We start from the raw sequence: 11794 nt of genomic DNA, 5'->3' as shown, positions 1-11794 counted from the left end.
CACTGAGGACCAGGAGGATGGCTGGTAACACGATCAGGTATGCATCAGTTGATTTTTAGTTGGACATGTAGATGTTTAATCTGATGTCAATTAAGTTCCGTGATTTAAAATGTCTTACCTGCAGACGCTGTGTTTCCGCGGAAAGTGCCTTCTGACCTGTCTTTATGGATGTATAGAAGTTATGGGATTTACCATCGAAGAGGGTCAGCAGTCATATTCGCTATTCTCCCCAGCGTCACATTGTCCACTGAGTATTAGAGGATTAGAAAGCATCAGAGCGTTGGAAAGTAGAAATGAGGCATCGCACATCCTCCAAAGGTATCTCCCACAAGGTGAGCAGCACACTTTTTCTTTTATGTTTGAAGTTAGGCATTTGTATTGGTTTTTCCAGTTAAAATATATCTCTAGGAAGTCTGATTGGTTAGAATTCATATCATATAGGCAAAAATACTTAGCTGGACCTTATTTCTCTTTGCGAATACTGGATTTCTTAAGCTTATAATTATATAATAATTATAATTTCTTTACCCCACCTGTTGCACTGCAATGCATGTTTATCACTGTCTTAAGTGAAATGTAAACAATAGAAGATGAGCTAAAGGGTGTCCTGTGAAGCATTTCTAAAAAAAAAAGTGGTCATCAACTTTCTCTGTTAGCCCAGGCTTTCTGCTTCAGTTTCTGTGCACACTCACACTAAAAGAGGATGTTTACTCTTTGAGTGCTTAATGTTTGAGTCATAAATATGAGACAGCAGGTATAATGCATGTGCAGCTGTTATAGCAGAGCTTCCTTTAGTAGTGTTGGTAATATACAACTCAAGGCTGCATTAATAAAACATCACTTTATTTTTACTTATATAACACCATAACACAACAACAGTCAACTCAAGGCCCTTTATATTGCAAGGTAAAGCCCCTACAATAAAAGAGAGAAATCCTTAACAAGCAGATAACCCTCCCTATGAGCAAGCACTTGGTGACGGTGGAAAGGAAAACTCTGGGAAGGAAAAGAAGAAGAAACAGGCAGAATCAGGCTCAGCGAGGGGCAGCCATCTGCCATGACCGGTTGGTTAACAGGGGAAGAAGACGTATAAAAGACATGCTATGGGAGAGAGCCATAGATTAATAATAACTAATGATTAAATGCAAAGTGGTGTATAAAAACATGCCGACTACACTGTAAATAAATTGTAACAATTGTGACATGTACACATATGATTTTAAACAGAAACTGTGATGAATCTGAATTAATCTGAGCATCTTTTTCTACATTATTTTCTTTGAAAGGAAGTTTTAATAAAGAGATATGTATCATAAAACACAGAGACTGATATAGCTATATCAGTAAAATACTGAATATATAGTATTAGAATGTGTTTTTTCTGGCTTTAAATTGCTATGAATATGCATTTTGCAGCATCACGAAAGAAGCTGTTAAAAAGCATAACGACAAATTCATCCATCATCCTGCTGGAACCCATCGAGACACCTATGACACGGTTTCTTTCCAGTTTTCCAGATCTCAGCGATTTGTTCAACCTCCCCATGGTAAGGTGGCAGATATGTTCACACTTGGATATAATCAGCAAAGCAGACAAATTTCAACATAATTTACATGCAGATTAATGTTAAGTATGATCTGAAAGCTTCTCTTGCTTGTTTGCAGACTGAACTCATGTCAGCTGTTCTTGACACTCCACTCAATGGTTTGGGTATGATTCCTCTCGACAGCAACATTAAAGGGCTGCAAATGTCGAAGAGCTACAGACATGCTCTTAACACAGTAGTCAGTGTGTGCAAAGGTAACCCACTTTTAGATGTGCCAAATTATACACGAGTCACTTTTATGCTACAAGGCTAAATTTATACCCTTTATGTAACCCTTACACACACACACACAGAACAGTACTGAATAAAGTTCATTGTATCATAATCATTTAAAATTCTTTGGGTTTTATTATTTAAAATTAAGTAAAATAAAAAATGAGAACGAAATTATTGCTTTCCATTAAGAAAAGTACATATTAAATATTTAGCACAGGTTTAGAGACTCGTTTGGTCCTTAAGTGGCCCTCTGTTGTGCTTTTTGCTTTATTTTGTTTTTTGTTTGAGTATTTAATTCATAAAGTATCATGTTAGCTCTTCTAAAGAGTTTTAATTCTGGATGAATATTTTTTCTGTCATGTTTTGGGGTGGCTGTAGCTCAGGTAGTAAAGCAGATCACTTACTAACCAAGTATCCTTGGGCAAGATACTAACCCCATGTTTCTCTCTGATGCATCCATCAGAGTATGAATGTGTGTGAATGTTCAATAGGAAACACTTAGAAACAGTGTAGAAGAAAGTGCCTGTGGGACTGGGTGATGTTGTGCAAAGCGTAAGAGCCGCTCCATTTACTAGTTCAAAACAAGGAGGTTTAGTTATCAATGTTCCTAAAAGGGTTCATAGAAGAACTTAGTGGAGATGCAAATGAGGAGACTTCACTCAGGCAAGTCTGCTGGACCAGATGGAGTGAGTCCCTGCGTCCTCAAGGCCTGTGCCCCCCAGCTGTGTGGAGTCTTTTATAAACTGTTTATGCTGAGTTTGAGTCTGCAGAGGGTCCCAGTGATGTGGAAGACATCATGCCTCGTCCCTATTACAAAGACGCCACGTCCCAGTGGCCCCCAGGATTACAGGCCCATGGCACTGACCTCCCACATCATGAAGACCCTGGAAAGGCTCATCCTGGACCAGCTGCGACCCATTGTCAGACCACATCTGGATCCCCTTCAATTTGCCTATCAGCCTCGTCTCGGAACAGAGGACGCCATCATCTACCTGCTCAATCGTGTCTACACCCATCTGGACCAGCCGGCGAGCACTGTGAGGGTCATGTTTTTTGACTTTTCCAGTGCTTTCAACACCATCAGGCCGACCCTCCTGGGTGATAAGTTAACAGCGATGCAGGTGGATGCTTCTCTGGTGTCCTGGATTGTTGATTACCTGACAGGAAGACCACAATATGTACGTCTCCCACAGTGTGTGTCTGACAAGGTGATCAGCAACACAGGGGCACCACAGGGGACTGTCCTCTCCCCCTTCCTCTTCACCCTCTACACCACACACTTCAGCCACTGCACAGAGACCTGCCATCTTCAGAAGTTTTCTGATGACTCCACGGTGGTTGGATGCATCAGCAGGAAAGATGAGACAGAGTACCGGGCTGTGATCGACTCCTTTGTCACGTGGTGTGAGCAGAATCATCTGCAGCTCAACGTGGCAAAGACCAAGGAATTAATAGTGGACTTCAAGAAGACCAGGAAACACTTGACCCCTGTTTCAATCCAGGGGGTCAGTGTTGACATTGTGGAGGACTATAAATACCTTCGAGTCCACATTGACAATAAACTGAACTGGGCTAAAAACACCACAGCACTTTACAGAAAGGGCCAGAGTCGTCTCTATTTTTTGAGGCGACTCAGGTCCTTCAACATCTGCCAGAAAATGCTGAGGATTTTCTATGAGTCTGTTGTGGCCAGTGCGATCCTCTATGCTGTTGCATGCTGGGGGAGCAGGCTGAGGGTCGCATATGCCAACAGACTCGATAAACTGATCCGTAAGGCCAGTAGTGTTGTGGGAATGGAGCTGGACTCCCTCAAGGTGGTGTCGGAGAGGCGGATGTTGTCCAAGATAAAGGCAATGTTGGATAACACCTCCCACCCACTCCATGACATGCTGGCCAGTCACAGGAGCGCGTTCAGTGAGAGACTTAGAGTACCGAAAAACACCACTGAACGACACAGGAAATCCTTCCTGCCTGTGGCCATCTCCCTCTATAACTCATCCACTTAACACACACGTTTCTTTTTTCTTTTTCTTTTTTAGCTATTTATTAATAAACGACTTATGTATATATATGCCTGTATATATTGTACTATTCTTAGTTAGTGTATTGTCTGTCTTGTTAATGTCTGTTTATTATGGAGCACTGTAACAAAAAAATAATTTCCCCTAGGGATCAATAAAGTATTCTGATTCTGATTAACAGATACCAAATGTAACTTAACTGACTTCAGTAGGAAGTGTTTCACACTCTTGAGGGCTTTAACCGTAAATTGGTCAGTTGCTGAGAATTACCAGTCACAGTTATTGTGTTGGTTTAACAGTGATCAGTAGAAAAACAGAATATAATAGTCAGTGTAAGTTTTGCTCTTCACTCTTAGTAGGAGTGCTGCAGAATTGTTCTGTAACTGAATCGAACCACAGACGTTTATGTGATAAGAACATACCAAAACAAAATGCTCACTTTGGTTGCTTTCATGAAAACTTGACATGTTTTTCACTGACAGGAGACATAGATGGCTGTCCTGTTATCCTGGTGTGCGGGACCAAGAATGTTGGAAAGTCAACATTTATCCGCGTGCTCATTAACACCTTGCTGAATTAGTAAGTTTCTCACTAACTACAGGTTTTATAATGTCCTGTTCACTATGTCATTGGTCCTGCTCTGGTCCTCTCTCTATCCTCTTTATTGTAATGTTTGGTTTGCTTTGGTTCACATTTACACAAGGGTCTTTACAGCCTACAAACATCTCTGTGGGTCATTTAAAGTGGAGAATAACGATATGTTTTGTTTTCCTTCAGCACTGCTAGTGTCGAATATTTGGAAGGTGACCTCGGTCAGACAGAATTCACCCCTGCTGGTTGCCTGTCTCTCCTCACTGTCAGAGAACCCCTTTTAGGTATGTTTCAATCCTCATTATATGTTCAAAAAACATGTTTTTTTAATTTAAAATACTATATTAAACATAGCGCGTTCACATCTTTACAACTGGGGCTAAATTATTAACAACAATGTGTTGGAAGAGCCATTCCTTGGTTACCTTAGATTAAAGATTGGAAACTGACACAGCCAGTCCACCTGTGTCTAGGAGTAAAAGTCTTAGCCTTTCAGCTTCTTTTAAACCTATGTAACATGTGAGAATCATGTGTGATTCAAAATGCAATGTCAAAATTGTTATTTTATGGTGGGTTTTGTGTGGAATTATGCCTCTATAGTTCAATTCAATTCAGTTTTATTTATACAGTGCCAAATCAACATTTGCCTCAAGGTGCTTTATATTGTGAGGTAGACCCTACAATAATACATACAGTGAAAAACCCAACAATCATATGATCCCCTATGAGCAGGCACTTTGGCGACAATGGGAAGGAAAAACTCCCTTTTAACAGGAAACCTCCAGCAGAACCAGGCTCTATAGTGTTTTCTTCATTTCTGACTCCTGCTTGATTAGTAAGAGTGGGTTAAAAGACTTATAATGATCTGCTTTGCAGGTCCTCCTTTCACACATCAGCAGACTCCAGACCACATGATCTACTACGGTCAGTCATCATGCGACTCAGACCTGGATCAATATGTGGAATCTCTTAAGTCCTTATGGTGCAGAAGATCCCAGACCAGAGAGGCTCCGATTATTATCAACACCATGGGCTGGGTCAAAGGTCAGTGTGAGCTGCCTTCTGTGACATCAGTGAAATGGTAAATGGCCTGTATTTGTATAGCGCTTTACTAGTCCCTAAGGACCCCAAAGCGCTTTACATATCGAGTCATCCACCCATTCAAGCTACGTTGAAGCCACAGCCACCCTGGGGCGCACTGACAGAGGCGAGGCTGCCGGACACTGGCACCACCGGGCCCCCTGACCACCACCAGTAGGCAACGGGTGAAGTGTCTTGCCCAAGGACACAACGACCGAGGCTGTCCAAGCCGGGGCTCGAACCGGCAACCTTCCGATTACAAGGTGGAAAAATGTCTCTGAATGTGTTTCTGTTCACAGGATATGGAATCCAGCTGCTGGTTTACATGATCCGCTTCTTCCCAGTTTCCCATGTTGTCCAGCTCAGTCGCAGTGGTGTCAATCAGTGCCCCGCCCTCACTCCAGACTTTCTGAGGACGGCAAATGGCTTTCAGACTCACCCACCCGCCCAGACTGCTCTGGATGAGTTTACAGAAAGCCACAGCCCCCCAAGAATCTACAGTCACATTAGTATACAAGCAGAGTTTCAAGGAGTTGGGAGTCAAGGAACAGCGTAAGTACACCACTGCACCACCATTATTAATATACTGGTGTAAAAACATTATTCCAGACTCTTGGCTACATCTCATATCGCTGCATTTGACAGGAAACACCAGCGTAGCTTACTTGATACTGTCTTCCAGGGGTCCTCCGAGGTATTGACATGGCACGGGGTCTGTACTTCCTGCTGACACCTGTAGATCCGTCAGTTCTTCGTGAAGTTAACTGTCTCCTCTTGGGAGCAATTTCAATGCCTTCATGTATCCTCAAAACACAGGTTAGATCGTTTTTCATGTTTTTCATTTTGTTTTCATGTTATGAAAAATGTTTTCAGTTGCTGAAAAGTCACTTCAGACTGTTCTACTTTAAAGCCATGTTGTTATAATAGATGCAGTTAATAAGCATTGTGTTGTTGGAACATGCAGGCCCCCCCACCTTAAAACGATACCATCTGAAAGGGCTCATGTGTTGCTCTAAAACCTGTATGGACCTTGCAGCACTGGTGTTGCCTTTCCAGATGTGCAGGCTGTTTCATCTCTAGGCACAAGTGCACCTCTATAGCATTAGAGATGAAGTTAGTCACCCAGTTTAGTGTCCTGACAGCTGCCGCTATTGTTTCCCGCAGGAGGAGCGTGGGAGGCCCGAAGAGCAGCGAGCGAATAAACACACTGTTCGCACACAGACCGCCGCGCCTGGGTCCTCCTTCCCTACACCCCCCACGGTCTGCCAACACAGACCGTGACAGAATGATCCCGCCAAGCATGGACCCAGCGGTCTCTGAGGAGAGGCTCAGGAGGGAGGTAATGGACAAGGTTTATAAACTGTGTGAATTATGGTGGGAGAAGTCTGGGGAAGTGTTGCGATTCGGCAACCTTCTGATTACAAGGCGAAAAAATGTCTCTGAATGTGTTTCTGTTCACAGGATTTGGAATCCAGCTGCTGGTTTACATGATCCGCTTCTTCCCAGTTTCCCATGTTGTCCAGCTCAGTCACAGTGGTGTCAATCAGTGCCCCGCCCTCACTCCAGACTTTCTGAGGACGGCAAATGGCTTTCAGACTCACCCACCCGCCCAGACCGCTCTGGATGAGTTTACAGAAAGCCACAGCCCCCCAAGAATCTACAGTCACATTAGTATACAAGCAGAGTTTCAAGGAGTTGGGAGTCAAGGAACAGCGTAAGTACACCACTGCACCACCATTATTAATATACTGGTGTAAAAACATTATTCCAGACTCTTGGCTACATCTCATATCGCTGCATTTGACAGGAAACACCAGCGTAGCTTACTTGATACTGTCTTCCAGGGGTCCTCCGAGGTATTGACATGGCACGGGGTCTGTACTTCCTGCTGACACCTGTAGATCCGTCAGTTCTTCGTGAAGTTAACTGTCTCCTCTTGGGAGCAATTTCAATGCCTTCATGTATCCTCAAAACACAGGTTAGATCGTTTTTCATGTTTTTCATTTTGTTTTCATGTTATGAAAAATGTTTTCAGTTGCTGAAAAGTCACTTCAGACTGTTCTACTTTAAAGCCATGTTGTTATAATAGATGCAGTTAATAAGCATTGTGTTGTTGGAACATGCAGGCCCCCCCACCTTAAAACGATACCATCTGAAAGGGCTCATGTGTTGCTCTAAAACCTGTATGGACCTTGCAGCACTGGTGTTGCCTTTCCAGATGTGCAGGCTGTTTCATCTCTAGGCACAAGTGCACCTCTATAGCATTAGAGATGAAGTTAGTCACCCAGTTTAGTGTCCTGACAGCTGCCGCTATTGTTTCCCGCAGGAGGAGCGTGGGAGGCCCGAAGAGCAGCGAGCGAATAAACACACCGTTCGCACACAGACCGCCGCGCCTGGGTCCTCCTTCCCTACACCCCCCACGGTCTGCCAACACAGACCGTGACAGAATGATCCCGCCAAGCATGGACCCAGCGGTCTCTGAGGAGAGGCTCAGGAGGGAGGTAATGGACAAGGTTTATAAACTGTGTGAATTATGGTGGGAGAAGTCTGGGGAAGTGTTGCGATTCGGCAACCTTCTGATTACAAGGCGAAAAAATGTCTCTGAATGTGTTTCTGTTCACAGGATTTGGAATCCAGCTGCTGGTTTACATGATCCGCTTCTTCCCAGTTTCCCATGTTGTCCAGCTCAGTCACAGTGGTGTCAATCAGTGCCCCGCCCTCACTCCAGACTTTCTGAGGACGGCAAATGGCTTTCAGACTCACCCACCCGCCCAGACTGCTCTGGATGAGTTTACAGAAAGCCACAGCCCCCCAAGAATCTACAGTCACATTAGTATACAAGCAGAGTTTCAAGGAGTTGGGAGTCAAGGAACAGCGTAAGTACACCACTGCACCACCATTATTAATATACTGGTGTAAAAACATTATTCCAGACTCTTGGCTACATCTCATATCGCTGCATTTGACAGGAAACACCAGCGTAGCTTACTTGATACTGTCTTCCAGGGGTCCTCCGAGGTATTGACATGGCACGGGGTCTGTACTTCCTGCTGACACCTGTAGATCCGTCAGTTCTTCGTGAAGTTAACTGTCTCCTCTTGGGAGCAATTTCAATGCCTTCATGTATCCTCAAAACACAGGTTAGATCGTTTTTCATGTTTTTCATTTTGTTTTCATGTTATGAAAAATGTTTTCAGTTGCTGAAAAGTCACTTCAGACTGTTCTACTTTAAAGCCATGTTGTTATAATAGATGCAGTTAATAAGCATTGTGTTGTTGGAACATGCAGGCCCCCCCACCTTAAAACGATACCATCTGAAAGGGCTCATGTGTTGCTCTAAAACCTGTATGGACCTTGCAGCACTGGTGTTGCCTTTCCAGATGTGCAGGCTGTTTCATCTCTAGGCACAAGTGCACCTCTATAGCATTAGAGATGAAGTTAGTCACCCAGTTTAGTGTCCTGACAGCTGCCGCTATTGTTTCCCGCAGGAGGAGCGTGGGAGGCCCGAAGAGCAGCGAGCGAATAAACACACCGTTCGCACACAGACCGCCGCGCCTGGGTCCTCCTTCCCTACACCCCCCACGGTCTGCCAACACAGACCGTGACAGAATGATCCCGCCAAGCATGGACCCAGCGGTCTCTGAGGAGAGGCTCAGGAGGGAGGTAATGGACAAGGTTTATAAACTGTGTGAATTATGGTGGGAGAAGTCTGGGGAAGTGTTGCGATTCGGCAACCTTCTGATTACAAGGCGAAAAAATGTCTCTGAATGTGTTTCTGTTCACAGGATTTGGAATCCAGCTGCTGGTTTACATGATCCGCTTCTTCCCAGTTTCCCATGTTGTCCAGCTCAGTCACAGTGGTGTCAATCAGTGCCCCGCCCTCACTCCAGACTTTCTGAGGACGGCAAATGGCTTTCAGACTCACCCACCCGCCCAGACCGCTCTGGATGAGTTTACAGAAAGCCACAGCCCCCCAAGAATCTACAGTCACATTAGTATACAAGCAGAGTTTCAAGGAGTTGGGAGTCAAGGAACAGCGTAAGTACACCACTGCACCACCATTATTAATATACTGGTGTAAAAACATTATTCCAGACTCTTGGCTACATCTCATATCGCTGCATTTGACAGGAAACACCAGCGTAGCTTACTTGATACTGTCTTCCAGGGGTCCTCCGAGGTATTGACATGGCACGGGGTCTGTACTTCCTGCTGACACCTGTAGATCCGTCAGTTCTTCGTGAAGTTAACTGTCTCCTCTTGGGAGCAATTTCAATGCCTTCATGTATCCTCAAAACACAGGTTAGATCGTTTTTCATGTTTTTCATTTTGTTTTCATGTTATGAAAAATGTTTTCAGTTGCTGAAAAGTCACTTCAGACTGTTCTACTTTAAAGCCATGTTGTTATAATAGATGCAGTTAATAAGCATTGTGTTGTTGGAACATGCAGGCCCCCCCACCTTAAAACGATACCATCTGAAAGGGCTCATGTGTTGCTCTAAAACCTGTATGGACCTTGCAGCACTGGTGTTGCCTTTCCAGATGTGCAGGCTGTTTCATCTCTAGGCACAAGTGCACCTCTATAGCATTAGAGATGAAGTTAGTCACCCAGTTTAGTGTCCTGACAGCTGCCGCTATTGTTTCCCGCAGGAGGAGCGTGGGAGGCCCGAAGAGCAGCGAGCGAATAAACACACTGTTCGCACACAGACCGCCGCGCCTGGGTCCTCCTTCCCTACACCCCCCACGGTCTGCCAACACAGACCGTGACAGAATGATCCCGCCAAGCATGGACCCAGCGGTCTCTGAGGAGAGGCTCAGGAGGGAGGTAATGGACAAGGTTTATAAACTGTGTGAATTATGGTGGGAGAAGTCTGGGGAAGTGTTGCGATTCGGCAACCTTCTGATTACAAGGCGAAAAAATGTCTCTGAATGTGTTTCTGTTCACAGGATTTGGAATCCAGCTGCTGGTTTACATGATCCGCTTCTTCCCAGTTTCCCATGTTGTCCAGCTCAGTCACAGTGGTGTCAATCAGTGCCCCGCCCTCACTCCAGACTTTCTGAGGACGGCAAATGGCTTTCAGACTCACCCACCCGCCCAGACCGCTCTGGATGAGTTTACAGAAAGCCACAGCCCCCCAAGAATCTACAGTCACATTAGTATACAAGCAGAGTTTCAAGGAGTTGGGAGTCAAGGAACAGCGTAAGTACACCACTGCACCACCATTATTAATATACTGGTGTAAAAACATTATTCCAGACTCTTGGCTACATCTCATATCGCTGCATTTGACAGGAAATACCAGCGTAGTTTACTTGATACTGTCTTCCAGGGGTCCTCCGAGGTATTGACATGGCACGGGGTCTGTACTTCCTGCTGACACCTGTAGATCCGTCAGTTCTTCGTGAAGTTAACTGTCTCCTCTTGGGAGCAATTTCAATGCCTTCATGTATCCTCAAAACACAGGTTAGATCGTTTTTCATGTTTTTCATTTTGTTTTCATGTTATGAAAAATGTTTTCAGTTGCTGAAAAGTCACTTCAGACTGTTCTACTTTAAAGCCATGTTGTTATAATAGATGCAGTTAATAAGCATTGTGTTGTTGGAACATGCAGGCCCCCCCACCTTAAAACGATACCATCTGAAAGGGCTCATGTGTTGCTCTAAAACCTGTATGGACCTTGCAGCACTGGTGTTGCCTTTCCAGATGTGCAGGCTGTTTCATCTCTAGGCACAAGTGCACCTCTATAGCATTAGAGATGAAGTTAGTCACCCAGTTTAGTGTCCTGACAGCTGCCGCTATTGTTTCCCGCAGGAGGAGCGTGGGAGGCCCGAAGAGCAGCGAGCGAATAAACACACCGTTCGCACACAGACCGCCGCGCCTGGGTCCTCCTTCCCTACACCCCCCACGGTCTGCCAACACAGACCGTGACAGAATGATCCCGCCAAGCATGGACCCAGCGGTCTCTGAGGAGAGGCTCAGGAGGGAGGTAATGGACAAGGTTTATAAACTGTGTGAATTATGGTGGGAGAAGTCTGGGGAAGTGTTGCGATTCGGCAACCTTCTGATTACAAGACGAAAAAATGTCTCTGAATGTGTTTCTGTTCACAGGATTTGGAATCCAGCTGCTGGTTTACATGATCCACTTCTTCCCAGTTTCCCATGTTGTCCAGCTCAGTCACAGTGGTGTCAATCAGTGCCCCGCCCTCACTCCAGACTTTCTGAGGACGGCAAATGGCTTTCAGACTCACCCACCCGCCCAGACCGCTCTGGATGAGTTT

General features: G+C 44.9%; 1 protein-coding gene and 1 long non-coding RNA gene across 2 annotated transcripts in view; both read left to right on the top strand.

Moving 5' to 3' along the window:
* The first annotated feature begins 109 nt into the window (after nt 1–109).
* Nucleotides 110–11794, top strand: part of LOC135932268 (polynucleotide 5'-hydroxyl-kinase NOL9-like) — a 30135-nt gene continuing 18450 nt past the window's right edge. Inside the window, exons 1-13 of the mRNA XM_065469669.1 lie at nt 110–332; nt 1417–1547; nt 1666–1801; nt 4327–4423; nt 4622–4719; nt 5312–5479; nt 6977–7229; nt 7842–8016; nt 8201–8391; nt 9004–9178; nt 9363–9553; nt 10166–10340; nt 10477–10672. Coding sequence (XP_065325741.1) covers nt 110–332; nt 1417–1547; nt 1666–1801; nt 4327–4423; nt 4622–4719; nt 5312–5479; nt 6977–7229; nt 7842–8016; nt 8201–8391; nt 9004–9178; nt 9363–9553; nt 10166–10340; nt 10477–10672 — 2209 coding nt within the window. The remainder of the gene's footprint in view (nt 333–1416; nt 1548–1665; nt 1802–4326; nt 4424–4621; nt 4720–5311; nt 5480–6976; nt 7230–7841; nt 8017–8200; nt 8392–9003; nt 9179–9362; nt 9554–10165; nt 10341–10476; nt 10673–11794) is intronic.
* Nucleotides 10870–11658, top strand: LOC134618192 (uncharacterized). The gene is made up of 3 exons (XR_010091876.1): nt 10870–10979; nt 11328–11502; nt 11625–11658. It is a non-coding gene; the product is annotated as an uncharacterized LOC134618192 (long non-coding RNA).

This window comes from Pelmatolapia mariae, linkage group LG20, assembly GCF_036321145.2.
Source record: "Pelmatolapia mariae isolate MD_Pm_ZW linkage group LG20, Pm_UMD_F_2, whole genome shotgun sequence".
NCBI classification, from domain to species: domain Eukaryota; kingdom Metazoa; phylum Chordata; class Actinopteri; order Cichliformes; family Cichlidae; genus Pelmatolapia; species Pelmatolapia mariae.
This window is presented reverse-complemented; position numbering and strand designations above follow the sequence as displayed.